The following is a 27949-nucleotide window of genomic DNA, read 5'->3' as shown; positions in this document are numbered from 1 at the left end:
CCCACCCTACTGCCTATAGCAGCCTTTCAGAATACATCAAATTAAAAGTGCACTCGGCTTAGTAGGCCCAAAATAGGGACAAATACCTTAATCTAAAACTACATGTTATGCTCGTTTTATATTTATTGTAACCACATCATTGTGAGTCCCTGTATGTATGTTTGCTAAGATATGTTGGGTCAGCTAGGACACGCACCAAATTAGGGAAACTTTGCTTTTTGATCGTCGCCACCTATGGGAGGATAGCAGAAACCCAATTTTGCACCGTTTTGTTCGTTATAAATGATTTTTAAACAAATTGTGTTCGGTTTGCAATTAAAGCCATTAGGGAAGCATCTCCTGTGTAAATTTTTGAAGCTCAATTTGTCCTTGAAAATTAACAAGAAAGAGAGCAAAATGAAAAAGTCTTTTGTAGTAAAATTTGGGAGAAAACTAAGATTGTCGGTTCGTACAAGCGATGAAGACTGACTCTCGTTCACTTTGGCAGAACTCGTGACACAGTCCGGATCGTTTAAAAAAGTTTAATTACGACCGTGATATTTCGCGTCCTCTGATCGTCGTCAATTGCGATCAGGTGAAATCGTGGCAGTGATTTTTTTGAAAGTTAACCGCATTGAGTGCGTCTTGAAGAGTCGAGGTGTGAAGAATTTTCGAGGCAGATCTGTGATCGAGCCTAGTTGGCAAGAGAAATTTGCAGGTGTGAGGCCGCCGCAATCAGAACGAGTGAGAAAGATTTAGGAACCCATCAACGTGGGTGGCTTATCTGGAGCTGGAAAGCCCAACCGTGGTCGTCTGGGAGCGCAATCCTGGATCGGAAGCAGTTTTTTGGAACCGGAAGTGAAGTGTTTGTTAATCTTGAACTTTGAGAATCTTTTGGTGTGTCGGAATTTGGGGACAGCCCGTCGCTTTTCGCTGTTGGCACAGCTCTATTGCCACCCCCAGCGGCAACCGGAAAAACGTCACACCGGTAACGCCTTAGTCGGTCTAGGACGCCATCTCGTAGCACTTTAGCGAGAGCACGTTGGGATCGAACGCTAGAGGTCAGTGTGGGATCGGATAACGCTACACGTCCGTAACCCCTCTGCCACGTGTTTGCTTTCGGGGTGGGTTAGCTTCGGCTCAATACTCCCACGACTTCCGGAAACGCACGCCTGAGTTGGTAGCAGGTCCTTGTTGGATCAATGACGCCCCTCAGCATACACTGACCCACCAACACATGTGCATTTGACCGATTTAAGCCCCGACAACTAGCACCATCTATCGGCAGGACGCCAAAGCCGCAACAACAACACGCGCCGGCGCTCAACCGTACGCCTGAGCCGGTAACGCCTCGCCTCGCCTCACACGCTTCAAGAATCGGCCCGCCTTCGCCGATCGGTCCAGCCGACATCGGACCGGAATTGTCGACACATCGTGGGAGCACCGCACAAATCGCAAGTAACGAACTCCGTAGGGACGTTTAGGAACCGGATAGGGAAATAGGGACGTTTAGCGGTCAGAAGGAGTAGGGAAAAAGGATTAGGATCACACCTGGACTGAGTTGAATTGTCCACGCAAAAGATGGAGGTTTTTTAGCTTGGCTTTTCCTCCCAATAAAAAAATATAATCAAAACTACAAATGTTTCTGGCCTCAGTTTTTTTTCTTTTAATCTGAGAGATAAAATATAATCTTTATTCTTTTCTTTTAATACAAATAATACAAATTAAGTCGGTCCTTAGTGAACTTGGGTCGAAGTCAGTTCGTAAACGAAGTCACATATCGCAATAGTTTCAGCTAAATCAATAAATACACACAAATATCAGCTCAAATCTTGGTTTTCTTTCACAATTTTCAATAGTACAAAATCTTAGTTTTCGGTCTTTAGTTTTGGGTTAGTTTGATGAACATTTTGGTTGGTGCCACTCCGTTTTAGCCTGCCCGAAGAGAGAGTTTCTAGCCGGACCTCCAACTGCGACAACAGCCTTCCGTTTGGAAGTGGCGCTTAAGCTGTTGAACGTTTCGTGTGCAACGCAGAATCGTTACATTATGATTTTGGTCATTTCTCTCCTCAAGTTCCAAATTTAATATAAATATTTAAATTCAATTGTTTAATTCAGAATATAAATGAAATCAAATCAATAGTGCGTCCATCCCGAGATTTTCCGGTATTTATACAAAACCGGGAATTTCTGGATTCCAAGCTATTTTATTTTATCCCGGTTTTCCCGAAATTTATAACCCCCACCCGTAATACCCCCTCTTTTTTGAGATTTTTGAAAAAAAAAACATTTTTTAAATGCACTTTCTTATGAGAAAAAAAGTCAACTTTTGGGTAGTCATAATTTACAGTGTTGCCAGATATGAAAATGTATCGCTTGAAGTTTTAAAATGCATCTTTAACTCTTTGGACCAGCACTCACGGGAAAACTGACAATTGCCTTCGATTGCTGAGAGTTTTTTGCAATAAATTCAATTAAAACCTCAGTGTAAATTGAACATTCCTTGTTAAAAACTGCTGTTTTGCTTAGCAAATATTTTACTAATCTATCAATTTTCTACAATATATTGCGTTAGAGCACTGTAGTGAAATATCGTCAGCTGTGTGCTATCTTGTGACATAGACCATTTTGGTCGAAAATGAGTTAATGATGACGTTTTGCTATACTTAACAAACACTACAAGATGCTTTAACCCGATTTTGGATACTCGCTTCCGTTTCCCGGATATCGCAACACACACTTGTGACATAGACCAATTTATTATCAAAATTCTGTGCACACTTGTGACGAAAAAAAAAGTACAATTTTACTTTCGAAACACACTTGTGACACGTGCTTTTCGGATTTTTGTTTACATAATTTACTGTATCTTTTAACTGGTGTAGCCAAATTAGTTAAAACTTGGAGCGTTTATTAAGCGATAGCATACGAACCGATTGCTTCAAAAAGATTGGCTCTGCCATTCATAGCTTTGAAAATATTTATCATCAAACTTTGAAAATCGATTTTCTCGAATAGTACTAAATGGTCGTTGTCACAAGATAGCACTCAACTGACGATGTACAGAAATTTTGTTTTTGCAACGAAATTGAATTTATGCAAAAAAAAAAAAACAAACAAAGACAGTGATCTTAGAGATCAAAAAAATCTGTTCCTTTAAAAAATCTGTCGATTTTCTTGTAGTTTTGAAACACGTTGATCATAACAGGGTAATTCTCAACCAACTCACACGAAATCGGGAAAAGTTTCCCCGACCCCTCTTCGATTTGCATTGAACTTTGTCTTAAGGGGTAACTTTTGTCCCTGATCACGAATCCGAGGTCCGTTTTTTGATATCTCGTGACGGAGGGGCGAGGAGGCCCTTCAATTTTTGAACATGCGAAAAAGGATTGTGTTTTTCAGTTAGTTCTCAGCCTGAAACGGTGATGAGATAGAAATTTGGTGTCAAATGGACTTTTATATAAAATCGGATGCCCGATTTGAGGACCAACTCAGAATTCCAAAAAAAAACGTATTTTTCATCAAAAAACACTTAAAAAGTTTTAAAAACTCTGCCATTTCCCGTTATTTCACTGTAAATTTTTTTGGAACTTGTCATTTTAAGGGAAATTTTATGTACTTTTCGAATCTGACCAAATTTTTCATTTTAAAATTTCGTGTTTTTTTCTAACTTTGCAGGGTTGTTTTTTAGAGTATAATAATGTTCTACAAAGTTGAAGAGCAGACCATTACAAAAAATTGGATATATAAACATAAGGGGTATGCTTGGAAAAAACACGAGTTATCGTGATTTAGGAAAAAAAAAGTTTTGAAAAAGTTACTTTCTACGTTTCTCTTTGTTTTGTCGTCCGTGTCTATCGCGGGTGACCATGAACGGCCATGATCAACGACGACCAACATTTTCAAAACTTTTGTTTTCGTAAAATCGCGATAATTCGTGACGTTTATAAGAAAACCCCTTATGTTCACCTATCATTTTTTTTTTTTTTTGTAATTGTCTGCTCTACAACTTTGTAGAACATTATTACACTTTAAAAAATAACCTCGCAAAGTTAGAAAAAAAAACACGAAATTTCAAAATGAAAAAAATGTTCTTAATGAAAAATGACCCTTCTGGGTCAATGTAGATTCGAAAATAACATTAAATTTCCTTTAAAATGACACGTTACAAAAAATTTTACAGTTGAGTAACGGAAAATGGCAGAATTTTTAAAACGTTTTTAGGGTTTTTTTTTCGATGAAAAATACGTATTTTTCGGAACTCTAAGTATGCTATCAAATTGGGCGTAGAATTTAACATAAAAGTCCCTTTGACACCGTTTCAGGCTGCAAATTAATGAAAAACGTTACTTAATCCACCTTTAGGTGGTTGGTGCCTTCCTCACATTCATAAAGTCAATAGATTCAGTAAAAATAGCAACATTCCCCCTTAACATGTTTAACAACAACTTATTACTTTAACAACTTTATTACTCATTTCTTTTGATAGGGTTCGCAGACCTTCAATATTTCGGGCTCATCGGCAAGGTCTGATAAAAAACCTATCCAACGATAGTTTGCATGGAAGATTCAGACAATATTTCTATCACAATATCTGAGATACGGCCTCCAAAAAGTGTATAAATAACACTTAAGTGCTAATAACTTTTGATAGGATTGTCAGATCTTCAATGTTTTGGGCTTATTGGAAAAGTCTTTTCAATACCTTTCTGAAAATGTGTAACATGATAGGTTTTCTTGCAAAAACCACCCTTTTTGCAATCTTCCGGACATACGCCAACATCGTTTTTTTAACTTTTGAAGTACTTAACTAAACTTGCTGATTTTAAATAGAGACCTATGGGACCCCAAGACGGATCGAATGAGACTAATACGGTCAAAATCCGTTCATCCAGTCCGGAGATAATCGAGTGAAAAATTTTGTCCACCCACCTACACACATCCACATAGACATTTGCTCAGAACATGATTCTGAGTCGATATGTATACGTGAAGGTGGGTCTACGAGGTCAAATTAATAAGTTCATTTTTCGAGTGATTTTATAGCCTTGGTGAGGAAGGCAAAAAGTGTGGCGTATTTTCAGTGAAGGGCGATTCAAATTGGATTATTCAAAAATTGGTTCTTTTTGATTCTGAAAAAAGGATTTTTATTCAGAAAAATATATTTAACAAAACAATATCATTTTATTATTGTAATTTGTTGTTTTATTGGTCAAGGAATATTATTAATTTTCATTTAAGCGGTACACGCACTTCGGAAGGAACCGGTCAAGAAAAAAATCAAAAGGCCAGCAGTGGCAGCGAAAGCAAGCCAGAGAGGGTGAAGAAAAGCCCCAAGAAATCGTTCCCACTCCTTTGTTCTGCTGTTCGTAAAGCTGTTTCTTGACCCCTTTCCTTCCGATCTGCATACTAGCCTTTAACTGGAAACTATTGCTGGCAAAATTGTTTGCAGATATTGAAGTATGTTTGAAAAGGGCTTGTCACAATAAGGCAAATTGAAAAAAGAGCTTGAATTAGAGATACACTCAAAATTAGAACTGAATGTCAAGGAAGGTACTAGCCGGAAATTTACGTTTAATTTCACATTTACATTTGATTCATCAGTAACGGGACATCGGAACACGATCAACAGCGCCAGTCGGAGGAGACTGAGACAGAGCGTCATCAGGATGGCATCGTCGATGGTCGCCATCAGGCCCAGCTGGACCTGCCTCAACACCGTGCACACCACATTTAGGTGCAGCAGCATACCCTTGATCACGTCGCACGCCCAAAAAATACTGCAGGTTCAAGATCCACGCCGACAGACAATCGCAGCCAAACTCAACCCGGATGCTGCTCTGGTGCAAAAACAGCAACACCGTTGCCTGCTAAACCGCGCCAAAGACTTCCGCTCAACTGTGCCGCATCTGCCCTTCAGCCGGACCCAATCGTGGATGTCGTTCAGACTGACGTGCTTAAGCCGCGTGTTGGTCAACTGGCCAGAGCCGATCCGGGTGAGCCGTTCCGCGTGATGCACCGACAAAATCTCCAGCGAGGGCATCCTTCTCTTCCGCTGTTCTAACCGTAACGGTCAGGGACGTCAGATTTCGACCAAATTGGCACAGCTCATTCCTAGTAGCACCGCATCCGTCGCCTCATTTCCAGAATACCACGTTGAAACTGCGTCAGCGCATCAAACAGCCCGAGCAGCGAGTCCTGGGTGGCCGCCACGGTCTGGTCCATGTCCTAAAATCGTCCGGTTCGAGCTGGTCAAAAAGCTTTAAATTGGGACAGATTGGACCTACCTGGCGATTCGCGAAGCTGGGTCAGCTGAGGAAATACAAAAGTTCTACGATGCGCACGCACGACAATCGAACCCGGGCCAACTCAGGCAGCGCCCAAATTAAGAAAAACTCCGTCGTCGGAACGATTTTTTTACGCGATAAATATAAACAAACTTTGACAAACATTTCATTGGGAAGTGAAGCCAGTTCCGCAAACATAAATTGAACAGCGCAAGCACCACAAGCACCGTTTCCCCGAAAATGGTGCGGAGAGTAATTATTATTCGGTTTACATTTTTACTTTTATTAAGTTATCAACTTAGTTAATAAGTCTAAGTGTTAAGTGTCTTATTAGTTTTTTATTTACTTAAAAGTTCATGTAATCGAGACATGACGACGATTTGATTCATAATCTATACAGAACTTTTCAAGAAGAGATGCAGACTCTCATTTGAAACAATGTGGCAACCGGGCGATACGCATGCTGCGCGACTCTCGCGCGTAAGAAAAAAGATGCGGCCTTTGAGGTTATGCAAAAATCACCCTTTTTTGTAGCTAAAAAAAAACTTTTTCGTATCATAACTTTAAAAGTACTTCACTAAACAAAATAAAATTTAATAGGGTCTTAGGGGACCCCAAAACGAACAGAATAAGGCGGATCCGGCCAAAATCGGTTCAGCCAGTTCTGAGATAATCGTGTGGAAAAAAAATCATGTCTACACACATCCCCACAGACATTTGTAGAGAATTTGATTCTGAGTCGATAGGTATACGTGAAGGTATATCTAGGAGGAGTATTTAAGAAGTTCATTTTTCGAGTGATTTTATAGCCTTGCCTCAGTGAGGTGAGGAAGGCAAAACACCTCTTTTTTTGCATGTTCAAAAATGGAAAGGGTCATACCGCCCCTCCGTTACGAGATATCAAAAAACGGACCTTGGATTCGTGATCAGGGACAAAAGTTACCCCTTAGGACAAAGTTTCACACAAATCGAAGAGGGGTCGGGGCAACTGCTGTGTGAGTTGGCGGAGAAGTACCCATAGAAGTTTGATCAGAAAATATCATGTTGCACAAAAAAGACTCTAAAATTTTGAAGAAGAAAAAACAATGCATCACAACGACGCTCGGTTTGAATGACAACTTTGGCATCGATGACATCTCTAGGATGATTTGTCAAAATACCTTTGGCGCCTGGCCATCTCGTTTGAATCTCGTGGCATGTAGCGCCGCTGTCAACATCCACTCTCAAACATTTATGGGAGAAGAGACCTGTCAATCCTAGCACCCAAGCACTCTGTGGCGCGTTGCGAGGGCCATGCGTAGAGGTTCCGTTCCGAACGAGAGTGTGGAAAAATCGGACAAGTGGATATTGGATTTCGCCAAGAAGGTGTGCCCGGACTCGGTGCCGACACAACCATCATTCGACGTTGTTGATGGGAGCGATTCTAATCCCCCCTTCTCGATGGTAGAGCTCTCCATAGCACTATTGACGGGCAACAACACTGCTCCTGGTCCGGACAAGATCAAGTTCAGCTTGCTGAAGAATCTTCCGGACGTCGCCAAGCAGCGTCTGTTGAATCTGTTCAACACGTTGGTGGAGCAGAACGTAATTCCACACGAATGGCGACAGGTCCGGGTGGTTGCCATTCAAAAGCCCGGTAAGCCGGCGTCCGACCACAACTCGTATCGTCCAATCAGCTTGCTGTCGTGTCTACGCAAGTTGCTGGAGAAGATGATCCTCGACCGCCTCGAACCATGGATGGAACGAGAGCACTTGCTGTCAGACACGCAGTATGGCTTCCGGAGAGGCAAGGGAACAAGCGACTGTCTAGCCTTGCTGGCCACAGGAATCGACATAGCCCGTGGTAAAAAACAGCAAATGGCTTCTGTCTTCCTAGACATCAAGGGTGCATTCGATTCAGTCTCCATCGATGTGTTGGGAGTAAAGCTGCGGCGGAGCGGTCTCAATCCGACGATGTGCAACTTCCTCATCAACCTGTTGTCAGAAAAACACATGCACTTTGTGCAAGGTGATCTGGCAATCACCCGGATAAGTTACATGGGTTTGGCACAAGGCTCACGCCTTAGTCCATCCATGTATAACTTCTACGTCAGCGACATCGATGATTGCTTGACCGGAGACTGCACCCTTATACAGTACGCAGATGACGCAGTGGTTTCAATCGCTGCCAAGAAAGAAGTCGATCTGCTAGAACCCTTGCAAGATACTCTGAACAACTTGGCCCATTGGGCAGTTGGAAAGGGTATTGAATTCTCTCCGGAGAAGACGGAACTGGTCGTTTTTACGGGGAAGCATGAACCGCCGCAGCTCAATCTTTCTCTCTCGGGAAAGACTATCGAGCAGTCGGACCACTTCATGTACATGGGTACCATCTTTGATCAGAAGGGAACATGGGGGAAGCACATTAACTACCTGAAACAAAAGTGCCTGCAAAGAACTAATTTTCTGCGCAGCGTCTCTGGCAACCGGTGGGGTGCTCATCCTTCTGACCTGCTTCGACTGTACAAGACAACGATACTCTCGGTGCTGGAATATGGAAGTTTCTGCTTCCAATCAGCTGCGAAATCACGCTTGTTGGTTCTCCAGCGGATACAGTACCGATGTCTTCGCATTGTTTTGGGATGCATGCACTCAACTCACAACATGACCCTCGAGGTCTTGGCAGGAGTGCTGCCTCTGCGAACTCGTTACTACGAACTGTCTTACCGGTTCCTGATCCGGTGTGATTACAGGAATAAACTGGTAATTGACAATTTTGAAACGTTGCTGAACCTTCACGTTGAGTCTCGGCGCATGCTTCTATATTATGACTTTATGTCATCGTGGGAGTGGAGCCCGAGCACAACGGTACAGCGCACGCCTCCGTTAACCAGCAGCACCCGGATTGGCTTCGACACGTCCATGAAAGCCGATACTCGCGGTATCCCAAACCATCTTCTGCGGGGAGTTGTACCGTCGATCTTCGCATCAAAGTACAGCCATGTTCCTCCAAACAACAGATTCTTCACCGATGGCTCCAAGCTCGACGGCTGTACGGGCTTCGGTGTTCATCATGAATCTTATCAGCTGTTCTTTAAGCTGAAGGACCCGAGTTCGGTTTACGTCGCAGAGTTAGCCGCGGTTTACTGCGCACTGCGAATCATCGAGACCATGCCACCTGACCACTACTTCATCTTCACCGATAGCTTTAGCTCTGTTGAGGCTATCCGGTCTCTGAAGCCGACCAGGGAGTCTGCGTTTTTCCTCACGGAAATACGCAAGACTTTAAACAACCTGGCGGCTCAGTCCTTCAGCATCACGGTGGTATGGGTCCGCGCTCATTGCTCGATTCCGGGTAATGAGAAAGCGGACTTGCTCGCCAAGAAGGGTGCTGAGAGTGGAGACATTTTTGAAAGGCCAATTAGCCTACAAGAATGCTACGGTTTTCCGAGGCAGCGTGCGCTTCTGGATTGGCAAACACAATGGGACGGAGACACCAAGGGACGTTGGATGTATTCCATACGACCTAAGGTGCAAAGAAAAGCCTGGTTCAAGGGAATGGACTTGACGCGTGGATTCATCAGAACGATGTCCCGCCTTATGTCGAACCATTACTCGTCCAAGGCTCATCTGTACCGTATCAACATGAGTGATACGAACTTATGCGACTGTGGGCAGGGTTATCAGGACATCGACCATCTCGTATGGGCGTGTCCAGATCACCAGGCTCACAGAATTAAGTTGAAAGTTACCCTCAGGGCCCGAGGAAGACCACCAGAAATTCCGATGCGAGACGCGTTATCTCAACTAGACCTTGATGTTCTCTATCCGATCTATCAGTTCCTCTTAGATTCCAATATATCTATTTAGTTTTTCTTTCAGTTAGTTTTCCTTCAGTTAGTTTTCCTTCAGTTAGTATAACTCGCCTTCACACAAAGCCGTCGTTTCTGGTTGCACCGGAAGCAAAGCAAGAACGCCCCAGCAGCTGGACACCGAGTTGCGGCTGAGGACAAAACGCAAAGGCCAGCAGAGCCAACCAAGACCCCTACACAATCCCCCTTCCCTTCCCACGCCTTGTCTTTAACATCAATCCCTTCCCTACTAACCCCGAGTAGGCCGCGGGTAATCGGCTCCCCTCCCACTAACATTTACACACAAGATCCTCTGTAATTATTAAGTCAAATGTAATTACAAAAGCCGACTCGGTCCTAACCAGGTCCCAGTACCGAAAAGGACCTAATAAAAATAATTTTATGAAAAAAAAAAAAAAAAAAAATCCTAGCACCCAACACATCGCGCTTTTCACGTGCTTCTTCCTGTCTGTATATTGTCTCTCGCTGGACCTCTCTCATCGCTCTCGCATTTTCTCCATATTTTTAAGCTCTTTTTCTCTCGCACGCCAAATTTTCATCCCCCCTCTCTCTCTCGGGGGGAAAAACTCGCGCTCCCTAGCATGGAGCCGTCCGGAAAGCTTCCTGCTCGCCAGTCCACGCCGTACAACTATCCGCGAAAGCACCGTTTTTTCCTCGACACGCTGCGCGCTGTCTCTCGGACACACACCGTTTGACACCCCCCCGTAACTCACACTCACACTGTAACTGCATACACACACACAACTCTCACACAAACACACACACCGATTCACACACACATACACACGTTGAGTTTTTGAGTTTGAGGTCCTGTGAGCAGACGAGACACACACACACGATTTCGTGAAAGGATAAAAAGAAGTTCGCTTTTTTCGCCGTGCAATTTTCGTTTATCGAGATTTTTCACCGGAAAATCGGAGGAAAAGCAAGAAGAAGGTATTCTTTTGCTGGGTGGAATTTTCAGTGGAGTGCATTTTGGGTGTAAATATTAAGCAGTGATCGAATGAAATGAAACGAAAAAGCTGGGTCATCCCTTAAGTTAAGCTCGCGCGCGCGTGTATTTGTGCAAAAGTGTGTGCAAAGGGAAGCTGCGTTGGAAGGGAAAATCTTCTCAACCACGACGACGCGACGACCGTGGCAAAGTGGAAAAAACGGTGAAAATGGGAAAATGAGATGTCCTGCAGGCAAAATGGTGCTTCGCCCCCTCGTGCGCTGAGTGAAAAAGCAAGGATCTGGCCAAATTTATATAACTACCCTTAACACGCGAGCGACCTGAGGAGTGTGTATGTCCTAAAGTGGTTCCTTCCACGGGCAGGGGGTCGTTGAAAACGAGGTGAAAAATCGGTGTGAACCCCACCAAGAAAATGAGTGGAAAAACCTCCAAATCGTCGATGCAAAAATCTACAAACTACAGACTTCCTGTGGAATTAAGGGGGGGAGGGGTCCATTAGAAGGGTGGCACCACAGATTCAACCATGCGATAGTGGGGTAAAACCCTTCACGATGACGACGACGACGGCGGTTGCAGACCCGTGACTTCACCACAATTCCCACCTTGGGTCGGGACCGGGATATTCCTGAAAAGTGTGGGTTGGGGAGGGTTGGTGGTGGAGGCTCCCAGCAAATGAATAAATCAATAAATTTGCATTTTCTTTAGCCGACAGACAGCACTGGCTGGCTGACTGGTGTCTTGGGAGGCATTGGGGGCGTGTGAAAAAAACAGCCTGATAACGTGCCTTTTTAAGTGCCGACTCTTATCGGAGGATGAAAATCTATCGTTTTGTATCGATTTTGAGGCTCGATTTAGGGGACGTGTGGGGGAAGTCGTTGCGATGAAGGTTTTTGTAATAAAAATCTGTAAGAATCTGTAATGCGAATCATCCATTTTTTTAAGACGAGCACAACTTTTTAATAATGATTTTGTCTCATTTTTTTTATTGCATCAAAGCAAAGATAGTTATTTTCTAGAATAAATAATTTTAGAATAATATACATTCGATTACCAACAGCTCTAAATATATATTCGATGGTTCCATTGATTCATTTAAACACTTTGGAACTTTGATAACTGCAATCAACCTAACCAAAATTCTATTGTAAATTTCAAACTATTGAACTTCTCGAACAAATTTCTATGATTGAGCATTTGCGACTAGACCCAGAAAATTTCAAACAAACTTGTTTCAGAAAGTGTTAAAAAAAACAAGGCGCAATCAGTAACACTTTTATATTTTTTGTGTTTATTAGTTCTCTGGACTATTAAATTGAACAGATTTGAAAAAGGCTGGAAAAGATTTGTTTACATTTTTTCATCCACCTGAGAACAAAATTTTAAAGATTCGCAAGGATAAATAATTTTATAAAAATAACAAAGGTACGTATTTGAATCTTGAATAAACTTCACAAATAATTTTACCTAAAATTTTGCATCTTATCAGAACGAAAAAAAAATGTCTTTAAAAATAAGATATTTGACGGTGATGAAATCCATTGAAAAATGCATTGAAAATTTGCATTGCATAATCGTCAAATCGTCTGATTAAGAATAGTGCATGCTACATTTATCAAACATTATTGCTGATAATTCATTATATCGTCGAATAATTAGTTTTTGTCACTTCAGTGCAAAAACTATACAAGATCAATTCGTATAAAATACTGAAATTGAATGAAGAAATGCATAAAGCAAGAGATGCTTAGTTATTTTTACAGACCAAAAGTGGCTCAAACACAAGAACAATTAAGATTTCATGTACATTTATTTTATTTTGCAGCGAAATCACAATAAAAGAATAGAAGCATTGGATGTTTTGCTATTTTTGACCTATTTTTCAAGCAACTCCATTAAAAATTCCATTCCAAACTCGTTATGGGAATTACCTTTTTGGTTCAATCTAAACATTTGCTCAAAATCACTAACTATCAAACTCTACATTGCTATTCCACTAATTTATTAATCTATAAATTATCGAATACAAGACTGAGGCCGATGCAAATATTTAAAAAACAATTTTGCTCGTCCTCTCTGGTTGAGTTTGAAGGTGCAAATAATGAAACTAAATTTTTTTTAGATGTAAGATTCTTCGTCAAATAATTTAACGAAAAACAACATTTGAGATTCTGTGCATCGAAAATTCACTGAAATTCATAAAAAAAAATTGTACAAACCCGAACATGCTAAAAATGATTTTAAACTTAGAGGAATTAGCTGTTTACACTCAAATTACCATTGAACTTTTTAAGTTTTTTGAATAAATTTTTGAATTGGATCCTTAGTTTTTCGAGCCGATTAAAAAAACACTCAAATATTTGCAAAGCCTTAGTTAAAAATTAAACAAAATTGAAGATGTCGTACCGTCCCAACGTCACCAGATATCAAATTATGGACCCCAATTCATGATATGAGAATAGACAGTCCAATTTCCAGTCCTGGTAAAAAAATCTAATTTCAATAAACAAATGTTTCAGGTTTCGTTAAACTAATGTTTCAAGTAAAAAGCATGAGAAGTTAAATTCCCAAGGAAAAAGTAAAACACTTTACGATTTTTTCAATAGCTGAAACTAGTAAGAATTGTTCTTGAAAAGTTATTAATCATGAAAAACATTATTTCTGTATCATTTTTACTTTTTTTATTTATTAAGCATGGAACCATTCTAATAACCCAACATACAAATGATCTTTTTACTTTTTATTTATAATACAAATATAGTTCGAAGTACAGATACATATCAAATCATTAGAAATATTTTATATTTTCATAACCCTCTACAACCTAACCCCGCCTCTAGGCGGGCTTTGATCTCAAAATTAGCCAAAACAATGTTTTAAATTAAATTAAATTAGAACTTTTTAGATTTTAGGTTGGAAATTTAAGAAAAACTAAGTGCCATTTTTCTGGGTTCAACTTTGGCTGTGTTTTTCACTAACATTTTCTATATTATATGTAAGTTTGCTGTAATTTTTGTATTTTCCCAGACTACGCCTCTAAGCTTTTAAAAATAATTCAAATGATACTGGTATCATTCTAATGTGAAAAACAAGCAAAAAAAATAAAAATTGGCAGTAAAATAATGAAAAACTAGACAGGCAAAAGATTATGATAGAAGGTAGTAGGATAAGCCAAATACTGACAGAAACAAACTTAACAAGACAAATGCTAATGAAAATACAAAAATTAAACAAAATAAACATAAAACAAGAGAAGCAAAGTTTGTTGAGTAAAAAAAATTACTCAAAACGACCTCCTAAATACACAGTGTCTGATCTATACAATTTTGATGCAAAATATTATGATGCCGGTGTACTTTCTTCTTCTATCTAGCTAGGAACCCCAGCAAGTTTAGTACAAGAGAGCACACGGGCATCGATCAGTCAAAACTAGAATAAGGATTCAACGGTACTTTCGAACTAAAAGAATATGATTACATAAAAAAGTAACATGAAAAAGTGGGTTGGAATTTGGAATCAAAAAAACTTATCTAAATCATAAGTCAAAATAATCTTCAAAATTAAAACAAGTAGAAAATTATTTCATCTCTATTCAGGTCACACGAGAACCATGTGAGTTTCTCAGCAGTAACACGCACCGAAAAACTCTAATGAAAACTCCCTCTAGCAACAGTGATCCTCCCTCCCATGCAAGAAGGTTGTAAAATCGGGAAACACTAGCTCAGTCAGTAAGTAAACCGTTTGCTGCCTTTGGTTGGCATAAGGGTTGTTCACCCTCCCATCCTGAAAGTCACAACACAATGACATTTGGTTGGGCGTGAGAGGGATGGGTGGGGGGCGGAGTCGACGCCAAAGCTCACCAGAGGCCGGGATTAACGTTTGTGTGCTGCTGCTGCTGCTGCTAGGATGCCAACGACTAATAGGGGTGCTATAATTGCATAACACGGTCTCTTCTATGAGCTGATGTGAGGCGATTGAGGCTCCATTCTCGAAGGGCCGGGGGGGAAACACTATATGGAAATGGAAATGAGGGGCCAGGATGGACAGGCCAACCGGACGAACGAACGAAACGGAAACGAGTCTTTGGCGCTCCAGTTGTTTGGAAAGTGGTGGTACAGTGGTCCTTCGGATTGATGCATGTGTCATGTTTATTTGACGGTTATCCAAGCTAAAGTTGCCTAAGAATTGTTAATTTGGAGCGGAATCAAATCCACCTGAACCAGGTTCTCAACACCATGACGGCAGTTTATTGCCAGCCCCTTATTGATGCTCCACTTTTTAAAGAGGAAAAAGGAAATTCTCCACTGTAGTCTCAAGTAAGTTTCGCGGGAATTATCAAATGGGTAATTCTCTACCAACTCACACGAAATCGGGAAAAGTTGCCCCGACCCCTCTTCGATTTGCGTGAAACTTTGTCCTAAGGGGTAACTTTTGTCCCTGATCACGAATCCGAGGTCCGTTTTTTGATATCTCGTGACGGAGGGGCGGTACGACCCCTTCCATTTTTGAACATGCGAAAAAAGAGGTGTTTTTCAATAATTTGCAGCCTGAAACGGTGATGAGATAGAAATTTGGTGTCAAAGGGACTTTTATGTAAAATTAGACGCCCGATTTGATGGCGTACTCAGAATTCCGAATAAACGTATTTTTCATCGAAAAAAACACTAAAAAAGTTTTAAAAATTCTCCCATTTTCCGTTACTCGACTGTAAAAAATTTTGGAACATGTCATTTTATGGGAAATTTAATGTACTTTTCGAATCTACATTGTCCCAGAAGGGTCATTTTTTCATTTAGAACAAAATTTTTCATTTTAAAATTTCGTGTTTTTTCTAACTTTGCAGGGTTATTTTTTAGAGTGTAACAATGTTCTATAAAGTTGTAGAGCAGACAATTACAAAAATTTTGATATATAGACATAAGGGGTTTGCTTATAAACATCACGAGTTATCGCGATTTTACGAAAAAAAGTTTTGAAAAAGTTACTTTTTGCGTTTCTCTTTGTTTCGTCGTCCGTGTCTGTCGCGGGTGACCATGAATGGCCATGATCGATGACGACCAACTTTTTCAAAACTTTTTTTTCGTAAAATCGCGATAACTCGTGATGTTTATAAGCAAACCCCTTATGTCTATATATCAAAATTTTTGTAATTGTCTGCTCTACAACTTTGTAGAACATTGTTACACTCTAAAAAATAACCCTGCAAAGTTAGAAAAAACACGAAATTTTAAAATGAAAATTTTTGTTCTAAATGAAAAAATGACCCTTCTGGGACAATGTAGATTCGAAAAGTACATTAAATTTCCTATAAAATGACATGTTCCAAAATTTTTTACAGTCGAGTAACGAAAAATGGGAGAATTTTTAAAACTTTTTTAGTGTTTTATCCGATGAAAAATACGTTTTTTCGGAATTCTGAGTACGCCATCAAATCGGGCGTCTAATTTTACATAAAAGTCCCTTTGACACCAAATTTCTATCTCATCACCGTTTCAGGCTGCAAATTATTGAAAAACACCTCTTTTTTCGCATGTTCAAAAATGGAAGGGGTCGTACCGCCCCTCCGTCACGAGATATCAAAAAACGGACCTCGGATTCGTGATCAGGGACAAAAGTTACCCCTTAGGACAAAGTTTCACGCAAATCGAAGAGGGGTCGGGGCAACTGCTGTGTGAGTTGGCGGAGAATTACCCAAATGTGAAATCTATTTGGAATACTACTGATACTTCTAGACAGGCTAAAAAAATTCATCTTCCCGAATGAGAAATCAACTCGGGAATTACTGAAATTAGATAAAAAGAATTTAAGGGTGATCACTGGTCTATTGACCGGCCACTGCCCTTGTAAATACCACCTATTTAATATGGGGAAAATTGCAGATTCTATTTGTCGATTTTGTCAAATGGAAACAGAAACATCAGAGCACTTGTTATGCAATTGCGGTGCCTTGATTCAAAGCAGAATTATATTTTTTTGGGAAAGGGGTCTTACAGCCCTCCAACTTTATTAGGTTCCGTCCCAGTAGGGTAATAGACTTCATCAAAAAAGTCGACCCTAACTGGGACAAAATGCAGTAAACAGGAGCTGCCCCTCACCGTTCCATGGTGATGGGTTAACCTGATTTGCTATAAAAAATGGGTCACACCACAATATTCCTATAATTGGTCGCAGTGGTATTAAGGCTCTACAAACAAAAAAAAAATAAGTTTCGCGTGGAGTTGGACAGTTTTTGGAATGGTTGCTAAGACTACAGTTCGTCACTTATTAGTTTGACTTTGAGCAACCAACGGGGTACAAACTAAAAAAGTGTCAAACGAAAAAGTGACCAACCACCGGGGGTTGAGTGTACCAGGACCATACACACGAGCCCGTTGAGGTCCAATCTAATCAGAATCGACTTTCTGCGTTGGGAATTGGTGCCGGGGAGCCCACCACCAGCAACCAAATAAAGAATATTGGATTGCCTAATCCCAATTTTAAAACAGAATATCCTCATAAAGAGCACCGAGAGCAAGAGAGCGAGCCTGGGAGCGCATTTCCCAATGAGCATGTGCAAAATTAGCCAACGCTCTCCGAAGAGAAGCGCTTTTCCGGCTCTCACAAACACAGCGGCGACCGTCGGCAAAATAAAGGAGTCAACAGGAGAGGGGTGGGTGGGTGTTCTTTTGGGTGGTGAAAATGAAAATCGAAAGGGAGAACACAACACAACAAACCGGCTCCACAGTCGGGAGGCGCCAGCAGCTCGTAAATTTTCTCGAGCGCTCACTTTACATTCCGAGAGCAGGGCGAGTTTAGAGGGAGCAACAACAACAACAAAATAAGGAGCCAAGTCGAGTATAAAAATGTTGGCTGTCACGAGATGGTAAACAAACCGCTTTGTTTGCACGCTTCCGAAAGTTTCGGGTGTCAATCTTATTGGAGCGCTGGGACTGTTGGAACTCCCCGCTCTCATTTAGAGGGATGGCGGAAACAGATGGAGACAGAAGTATGACAGACTAACGAATATTTAGGCTAAATTGGCAATTGTAGCATTCACCAGGGAGTCTTGAAAAATGCTTCAGGATAAGGTTTACGTGAACTAAAATTTATGGTGCTTACAACTTAGTAAAGCAAGGATTAAGACTAGTTATTTTTCACGATTTTGCAAAACTGCAATCCGTTAAATTTGATCTAAGCCGTGAAAATTAGTCAGAGCCGTGGAATGTCATGAAATGTTGATAGTCGGAAGTCACGTGTTTTAGCGTTTCATACAAGTATCCTTACAAAGTGTGTACAAAATACACGTATGCGACTGCCGGTGGGAAAACTGAGCAACCAAGGGTACATTTTGGTTGCTGTTATTTGCCTGAGTAATACCAATAGTTTCATTCCCGTGTATTTTCCCTGACTGGAAAAAAGAAACCTTGTACTTCTTATATATTTTAAAATTAAATAAAAAAAACGAAGTTTACTTTATAGCTGTCGGCCACCATTACTAGTACCAACCACTAGTGTCTTCCTTTTATCTACAAGGACTTCGCCGCCCTGGGCTCCTAAGTGTATGAAAGTATGGCACGGAGCGACGGCACCGAATACCCATATTTACACAAAGAATTTTAGAGAGCCCGCCGCGGGATCCAAACCGGCGACCTCTGGATTGTGAGTCCAGTGCGCGGTCCGATTGATCCACACGGGCGGGACTAATTAAATAAAGCACACGGAAATATACAGAGCTGTTCTGCCCCTGATCGCATAAATGTCTCATATGCATTTTCATCTCTTTTGAGTTATTGATGCAGTTTGGTTCAAAATCGTGTGCTCTTTCAGAAAAGCTTAAAACATCCAGTACTTTGTTCTAGAACTCAGGAGGAAATCCAGTTTTTTTCTTAAAAACTTTACACGTAGCCTTATGCGTCTGACAAACTTGTCGTGCGTTTTCTCAACTTGCTGTTATTGCATATCGGACATTTATGCGAACATGGGCAGTGTTGCTAGTGCGAGTAATGTAAACATATTCGTGGCCTAGTAAGACATCATGTTTCCACTGGCATTATCATTTGATCATTTTGTCATTTTTTAGATCTACGAAGGAGTGCTTTATTTCGCAAAATCAATATTTTTTAAGTAAAAAAAAACATATTTTAACACAAAAAATATTTAAAAAAATATATTGGGGTTGCCGGGCTCAATGGGTTAATTTTTTTTTTGTTTTTCGTTAAATTTCTTTCCTCCTATAAAAGGCAACCTGAAGTGAGTCTTTTGCTATAATAGCTGCACAGTTATAAATAAAAAACAAAAATTATTTTTTTTCGAAAATCGACAAAAAAGAGGGTGGTGCCAGAAATGAAGTCAAGTCCAAAAGTGTGCTCAATTGTCATGGAATGTCCCTTATGCATTTTCGAAAAAAATACATGATTTTTGAAAAATTCTCAAAAGAATTCATTTTCGATGAAGTGCTATATTATATATTATAATAAACATTTACATTGATTATCCAATTTAAATATTTAATATCAAAATCAACTCAAGAGTTTCTTATGACCGCTCCATAAACTTGACCCTCCCTTGAAAAATTTTGTTTTGAAACCAATTTCGTCTTAGGAGGTCATTAAGAACTGCTTTTCTTTATGGATTATTATTTTTTCTTTTTTTAATATTTGTTTTCCTCTGACTTGTTAGTAAGGAATTTTCTTATCAATTTGGTGTCTTGGCCAATGTTGTTAGTATTAATAAAGACTAAAATTTTCCATTTCGGAAGCGTATAACTTTTCAGCAAAAAATCTTAAAATATATGGTGTCTTGGGGAAAATTGTTCAAAATTTAATGAAGGTCCTACATCTGAGAATTGATAAAGATTGGACGACTATTGCACCCTCCACAGGTAAAAAACTGAAACAGTTGCTTTTCTCCATACATTTTGACGATTTTTCCCATACAAACTTCAAGCGATTAGAGGGAGGGGTTCCCGTGGTCAGAATGAGCTCAAATTTGGAATTTAGCCTAGTGATGGGTCAATCTTTGATTTCAGGGGGTAGCCCCGAGAAAGCCGGATTTGGGCCACCCTAATGAACAGCTGTCAAAATAATATGGAAGCTTGTATAGATGAACCAATATGACACAAAATGGCTTCTTTGGTCATAGAAAAGCCAAATAAAAAAATACAAAAAATAAAAATGCTTGAAATCGGCCGATTTCGTAGACAATAGCTCCTATAAAACTGAATACGGTTTATATACTTAAATTTTCGACTAGTTAAATTTGAGAAGCAAGAAATCTTTATTTCAAGTTGATTCAAAAAGTTATAAATTTGGAATTTGGATGTTTAGCATTTTCAAAGCAGAAAAAAGCTTCAACGATATGCATGATTTTGTTTTTTCGCTGCAGTCAGCTGATCAGCTTGATGAATTAATTATTCCACGAGCAGCCTCTCGGTCAAGAGCACCCACCTTTCCGCTTTCCGAGTGTTGCAGCAACCCTACACAAATGCAGGTCACGAAACTTGCCCGGCACTTGAGGGATGAAACGGCAAAAACGTGAGGCGGCGTACAATTTGTCGTAAATCAACTTTTCGAAGAAATGAAAAAAAAACGACGCCGAGGTTCACCGGGGAGCACTTGTTAAATTCTTTTATGTTCGCTAGCAAGAAATCTTAAGAAAGTTCATGCGTTGACAGCCATTACCTTTAATGTTGCAACCTCTAAGAGGTTGCGCCGGAGCGGCCAGAGTTGGCAACCGCAAGGACATTTGTGGCCAACAATAAAATCTCACCAGAGGGCCACCATGGAAAACTTCCTAACGAGTGAGGCGGTCGCACCAATGTTTAACAAATGACGGAAAACATGGGGGGTTTTGCAGGCTGAAAAACTAGCAACAAGATGTTGGACCAGTGCCAGAAAAAAAGAAAAAAGATTCTGTTCGGTACAATGTCGAGGCGTGTTTAAACGGTACCCTGGTGAACGATTGCAGCGAGCCGATATGCACCAATCTACTACGGTCCTTTGGGTATCGTTGGCCCAAATTTAAGGTCATTTATTGTGACCTCGTTTTACGGCTTTGTTTGGCCGTTGTCTTGTACCTTGGGCAGACGTTATTTTTAAACCTCAATTGCCCATTATTTCAGCTGACATGGTGTCATTGGCAATTGTTTTTAGGCAGCAGAACGTGAAGAGTTATTTTTACCGGGAAGTTTTGGCTAGGGCTACGTTTTCATAGAAGTGTTGAGAAGCTCTATTTTATGATAAGAATGCCAACCTTGGAACATCGTAACTCATTTTTCTACAACCGTAACAGCACGATTCTAGAAAGTTTAAAATATTGAAGGGTGAAGAGTATGGTTGAATCTGTGGTGCTAACCTGTTTCCCTTGAATACTCGTCAAGTTCAAACCCGACAACTTTTCGGCAGGTTCCCTCTCCGAGCGTAGACAGTGCACCAAGGCATATGTGATAGTTCTTAAGCGCACACTCAACAATAATCGTCAGTGACTGTGATGTAATTAGTTCGGCTTATCGGTTAACGCGTAACTCGGGTATCGTCAACCTGTCGGAATCGAGACATCCCTTTCCGGTGGTCATCATCCGTTGTCAGTCGATAGTCTTCGCTGCCAAATGCGAACCATCATTAGATGAGCCGTCTTGTGCAGAAGTCGTGCCATGTCCGTCAGCATCGTCGACCAGCTGCTGTAACAACTGCAACTGCAACAAGCCATCAAAGATGATAGCGAGCTTTTTCCCCGACCACATACTGGGGAGAGGACAGAACGCCGGCAGCAGCAGAACTTCGGTGGCATCGAAGGTTACCGCCACCGAGGGACACAAGAACCAGCTGTATCATCGGATCATCTACGCACTCATTAGCGATAAGTTCATCAAGAACCGGCGACTCCGCAAATCGTCGGCCTTTGCACTGCTCTACCTGTCGTACGTGTTTATCAAGATGCTTCCAGTGACGCTGGCCATCGAGACCGGGGCCGGTGGGGTGGTGGCCGTGGCAACCGCCGGTGGCGGAGGAGGAGGTGGGGACGGAACGGGACTCAAGTCCGGCGTGACCGGACTCACCACGCACTCGCGGACGCTGCCCGAGATGGCGATGGGACAGCCGCCACCCCACCTGGACGAGGACGACGACGACTACGACGACGAGGAGTACGACGAGTACGACATCGTCAAGAATAAGTCGGGTGAGTTGTTTAAATTAATGTATCATTTCCCACTTCACACTTGAGTTCTCAAAACTGCAGAGAATTAACTCGTTTATACCTATTTCATTTAGCTCTCAACTCAACATTTCATGTGAACAGTAGAAGTTTATTCAATCTAACATAAACCACTTTGCAATCGATTCCCATGCAAACATTGTTTGCATTCATCGCTATCGATGAACGTAATTTCATGAGAATCATTCAAATCGATTGCACTCATTCGCACCAATGCACAACTATCCAATACCGGGTACTTTGCAGTATTTGAAATTCCTGAATCATTTTATTTCATTACGACTCTGTTGCAAATTTATCGATAAAAACCCGGAAACCCTTCACAATACCTCGGACGCCATTCGCGTTAAATTTGCTAGCTAAATCGTTTTCGGCTGTGCTTTTTCACTCTCAATCAATCTGCTATGAATGAGTTAAGGCACACCAACACAGGCAGACTGATGAATTAAATTTGTCAAGAGGAGAAAACGGAATGGATATTTAGTACCTACTGTTAACATTTTACGCTGAAGACTGCTGTAATTATTTTTTGCTGAAGACTTCATAGTGTGACAAAGCTTCATGTTGCCGTCTCACAAAAATATCGTCGTTAACACCTAAACTACCAAGCTCGAGAAAAAGGGGGAATTTGTAAGGAAATTTTACCTTTTTCTCTAGCTTGGGAGTTTAGGTGTTAAAGTACTATCTTGTTTCACATTTATTTTATGCAGATTTAAATAATTCGCCTTTTACCCTGTACAAAATCACAAAATTCAATGTCTCATGTTTACAAAATGTGCATGCCATAGCAAAATTGCACATATGAGCAATTCTCTACCAAAACCGGAAATGGATTTTATTTGTATTTTTTTATTTGGCTCAAACTTTGTGGGGGCCTTCCCTATGACCAAATATGCTATTTTGTGTCATTGGTTCACCCATACAAGTCTCCATACAATTTTGGCAGCTGTCCATACAAAAATGGTATGTAAATATTCAAACAGCTGTAACTTTTGAGTGAATTTTTTGATCAATTTGGTGTCTTCGGCAAAGTTGTAGGTATTGTTGAGGACTTTTGAGAAAAAAATAGGTACACGGAAAAAAAATTGAGGATTTTTTTATCAACTTTTTTTTCACTAAAACTCAATTTCCCAAAATACGTATTTTTTGATTTTCGAAATTTTTTTATATGTTTTAGGGGACAAAAATCCGCAACTTTTGAGCCATAGAGAAACATGGTCAAAAAATCTGCCGCCGAGTTATGAATTTTTGAAAAAATAGTGATTTTTGGAAAAAATCGAAGTTTCATGCAAAAACAAGTTTGACATTATTTTTTAATGCAAAATTGAATTTGCAATCGAAAAGTACTTTACATATTTTTTGATAAAGGGCTCCGTTTTCAAGATATAGCCACCGAAAGTTTGATTTTAGCGAAATATTTGCAGTTTTTCAATTTTTAAAAATAGTGACCATGAGTGACCATTTCTAAAAATATTTTTTTTGAAAAGTTCAGAAAATTTGCTATAAAATTGTCTAAGAGACATTGAAGATTGGACCTCTGGTTGCTGAGATACAGCGGCTTATTGAAAAAGAAACACGAAAATTGAAGTTTTCTAATTCTCACCCAAACAGCCCACCATTTTCTAATGACGATATCTCAGCAAATAATGGTCCGATTTTCAATGTTAATACATGAAACAATCGTGGAATTTTCCGATCTCTTCGAAAAAAATATTTTAAAATTTTTAAGTCAAGACTAACATTTTAAAAGAGCCAAACATTGAATATTACGCCCATTTAAAATGCTAATCTTGATTTAAAAATTTTCATAATATTTTTTTCGAAAATATAACTCATAACTCGGCGGCAGATTTTTTGACCATGTTTCTCTATGGCTCAAAAGTTGCGGATTTTTGTCCCCTAAAACATATCAAAAAATCTCGAAAATCAAAAAATACGTATTTTGGGAAATTGAGTTTTAGTGAAAAAAAAGTTGATAAAAAAATCCTCAAATTTTTTTTCCGTGTACCTATTTTTTTCTCAATAGTCCTCAACAATACCTACAACTTTGCCGAAGACACCAAATTGATCAGAAAATTCACTCAAAAGTTACAGCTGTTTGAATATTTACATACCATTTTTGTATGGACAGCTGCCAAAATTGTATGGAGACTTGTATGGGTGAACCAAGGACGCAAAATAGCTTATTTGGTCATAGGGAAGGCCCCCACAAAGTTTGAGTCAAATAAAAAAAATACAAAAAATAAAAATGGTCGAAATCGGCCGATTTGGTAGAGAGTTGCTCATATGATAATTTCAGTTAAATGCAGTTTATCACACACGCAGCAAGGTGGTACAAATCTGAGAACTCTCAAGTGCTACCTAGCAGGTTTATTTGATGTTTCCTCCTAAATGCTATTTTGATACAGATGAAATGTACCCGAAAATAGCTCTAATATTCTCTTTTTGCAATTTCACATGGAAAATTAGTCTTTCGTGATAACTTTTTCTTACAGCAACATAAAATGTCTAACCCTTTCTGATCCATTGATCTGTACAGGATAGCATAATGTTGTGGAGCACAAAATTTGACATTTTATATTTTTGTTAACAAATGGATTACCACAATAAAAAATTAAATCAAAAATAAATATTTTAATCATTCTTAAAATCTTTTTTTTTTAAATTATTATTCTTAAAACATTGGCTTTGGTCTAAAAAGCAGGGTTGTTAGGCGTGGTTTTCACGAATATCACGGTTTCGCAGATTTTGCTTGGATTAGAAATCATAGAAACCTGTACTTCCCACCATTGAAATAACGGCTAATATCCACTTTTGGCAAAAACGAGATATTGGCACCAGGATGTTCCAACGCATCTTCTGGAACTTGAATTTTACTTAAATAGTGTTTAGACTTGGCTGCCGATGTGAAAAACCAAACGGCTAATATGTCAATCTTATGGGAAATTTCTTTGATTGAGATTTTGTGACAAACACTAAAACGCGTTTTTCTCGGAATACTTGATTTGGCATAATAGCCGAATTTTCAATTATGGGCAGTGTATGGGAATGATTATTCGTCTTGAAATCATGTTGCAAAAATATAAAGCGACGGTTTTATTCTCATTGCATTTAAAAGGCAAACGTCAAACTTCAGTTAACGCAGTAAAAACTTTGGCAAAATAAAATTTTGTATTCTTTTGAACATTTGTAGCCATCAATTCAAGATTTGTTTCGAATTTTTAACGAAGTGTATTTTTTACTATTATTTGAATAAAATAATTGCTTATAGAAAAAGCAATTTAATACGTTGACCGAGCAAAATTTTAGAGCCAAAACATAAAAATCAAACAAATGTTTCTAGTTTAATTTTTGTTTTAAAATGTGAAAATTGGTTCTTATGCTAATTAATTAAGTTATGACACTCAACTTTTCAATCACTATTTCAGTCACTGAACAATTTTTAAAAGAAGTTGGAACACCTCTGATTTAGACTCTAGCCTTGGATACAGGTGTCAATAATTGCATAAAACTAGCTTAAGAAAGATTAGCTTGACTTTTCGAAAATGTGCCTTGAAATTTAAACACTTGTTCGGGGTTTCCATTTTTTTGAACGCATTTCATGATTTAAGAAACTCATTTTTTTTCATGTACTGGTCAGGAGTTTATGACATTAATATAGGATATTCACTTTCCCGGGTTTTGATTTTCCCGGGAAACGGCGGGGGATCCCAGTAAATATTTGAAACAGTCATAAAATCTATGTTTTCATTATTTTTGTTCTTTTTTAGCTTAAAATCATCGAATCGGCTCAGTACTATTGATTGGTAATAATCTACACTTTAATCTTAACAAGTATAGCAGTTTTTAGATAGCATTCAAGGAAATTTTAAAAATATTGTTCTTAGTTGTGCTTTGAACTTTCAAGGCATCACGATTTCTTAACCAATGTGATTCGAATTAAATAAGTGTCTTATAATTAATTCTTAAATGACATGACCAGAAATGCTTAAACAATCTTTTAAATTGTCTAAAAACGACAAGAAATTAAATGATACCAATCAATGTAAAATTTTAGATAAGTTTAGACTTTAATGTTCTATACAAAAAAGAAATATTTTACAAATTATCTTTAAGTCACTATCGCCAACTAGTAAAAATCGGGACTACAGTCTGAACAGGTACAGGAAATTGTAGAGAAATAAATTTGAAAATTGGTATACTAATTGTTTTGTTCTGTTCCTGTTTTAACCGAAATCAATCAAAAAACGTTACTTAATCCACCTGTAGGTGGTTGGTGCCCCAAAACATGTATAAATAAAACTTAATTTCATCAAAATATCTGAGATCCGGCCTCAAAAAAGTGTATTAAAAACACTAAAGTACTTATAACATTTGATAGGGTTGTCAGATTTTCAATCTTTTGGACTCTTTGGAAAGATTTCTTGATAACGCATCCAACGATAGGTCGCATGTTAGATCCGGACAACGTTTTCTTTAAAATATGTGAGATCCGGCCTCTAAAAAGTGTATAAATAACACCTAAGTGGTCATAACTTTTGATAGGGTTGTCAGATCTCCAACGTTTTGGACTCGCTGGAAAGGTCTTTTAAATACCTTTCTAAAATTGTATAGCATGACGGATTTTCTTACAAAAACCACCCTTTTTACAATCTTCCGAAGTTCCGAAGACGCACTAACATGAAACGATTTCTTCCACCTACTCAACATTTAATAAGCTTACATCCTTTGAGATTTTCAGCAAAAGCTTTTTGAAGAATTTTGCTAGACATTCCTGTCGTTGTTGGGCAAAATCTCAAAAACTTCTGATCAGATTCATTTCATGGGGTCACTTAATTTTGAACTTAAACAGAACATTAATTCAAATTTCTAACGAATCCGGAGGGTTGTGCAAAAAGTGCAATGTAATTCATATATTCTTGACCGGATTTTATCTTTATTCAGCAAAGTTCTTCAAAAAGCATTCGAAGGTAGAAATTCCTCACTACTTAAACTGAAAATTTCACAAAATCTGGTTGAATCCCGAACACCAGCCAATTCAATTTTGAGTAAAGTAAATGATACTGAATTTTTTTATTGACAGTTTCCTAGTGCTATTTTAGCCTTAACCTAAAAATCCACGAAACCGAACAATCATCCCTACAGTCTTCAGTTCTACAGTTCAATCAAGTATAACTAATCCCCTAACAACGTCATAAAGTCTGCAAACGATGTGAACAAAAACCACTGCTGCATATTTGGATCGATATGCACCAACAACAAAAGCTTCCTTTCTTATCGAAAAGACGACGACACTGACGATCTATAAATACACTTTTGAAAAGGATCCCCATTTTGACGTTGTTATAGAAGCAGCAGCGTTCAAGCAGGGGCCCGTTGCGTCCAATTCGGCAGCCCAGAAATCATCAATCACTTGCGATGTTATCGTTTTTTGGTGGGGCCTCCCTGCGTTCCTTTCCCGAATTTCATACCCATATCCAGCGCCGAAAAGCTTGTTCCTACATCCGATACCTACCTACAAACAACAAGTGAGTGAGCGTGGGTGGGCCGCTGCCATTCATAGTTGAAACAATCGACTCACAATTGATACATATTTAAACGTTCATTGAGTGGTGCGGCGGACCCCCTGACTTTGGCTATATATGGTTATGAATGAGATTTTCTGTTTAGTGTTACTCTCTGGAGTGGGA

The 27949-nt window shown here is 39.4% G+C and overlaps 1 protein-coding gene across 6 annotated transcripts in view; it reads left to right on the top strand.

Moving 5' to 3' along the window:
- Positions 1-10735: 10735 nt before the first annotated feature.
- LOC120426203 (uncharacterized) overlaps positions 10736-27949 on the top strand; it is a 92280-nt gene continuing 75066 nt past the window's right edge. For 3 of the 6 annotated variants that reach the window (XM_039590912.2, XM_039590911.2, XM_039590907.2), the window contains exons 1-2: positions 10736-11053; positions 21449-22223. In XM_039590912.2, the coding sequence (XP_039446846.1) occupies positions 21758-22223 (466 nt within the window). In that variant the 5' untranslated portion in view covers positions 10736-11053; positions 21449-21757. The other 3 variants (XM_039590910.2, XM_039590909.2, XM_039590908.2) reach the window with 3 other exon arrangements.

The sequence above is a fragment of the Culex pipiens genome, chromosome 3 (assembly GCF_016801865.2).
Source record: "Culex pipiens pallens isolate TS chromosome 3, TS_CPP_V2, whole genome shotgun sequence".
In the NCBI taxonomy this organism is placed as follows: Eukaryota; Metazoa; Arthropoda; class Insecta; order Diptera; family Culicidae; genus Culex; species Culex pipiens.
Note: the sequence above shows the minus strand (reverse complement) of the source record. Positions and strands in the feature narration are given on the sequence as shown.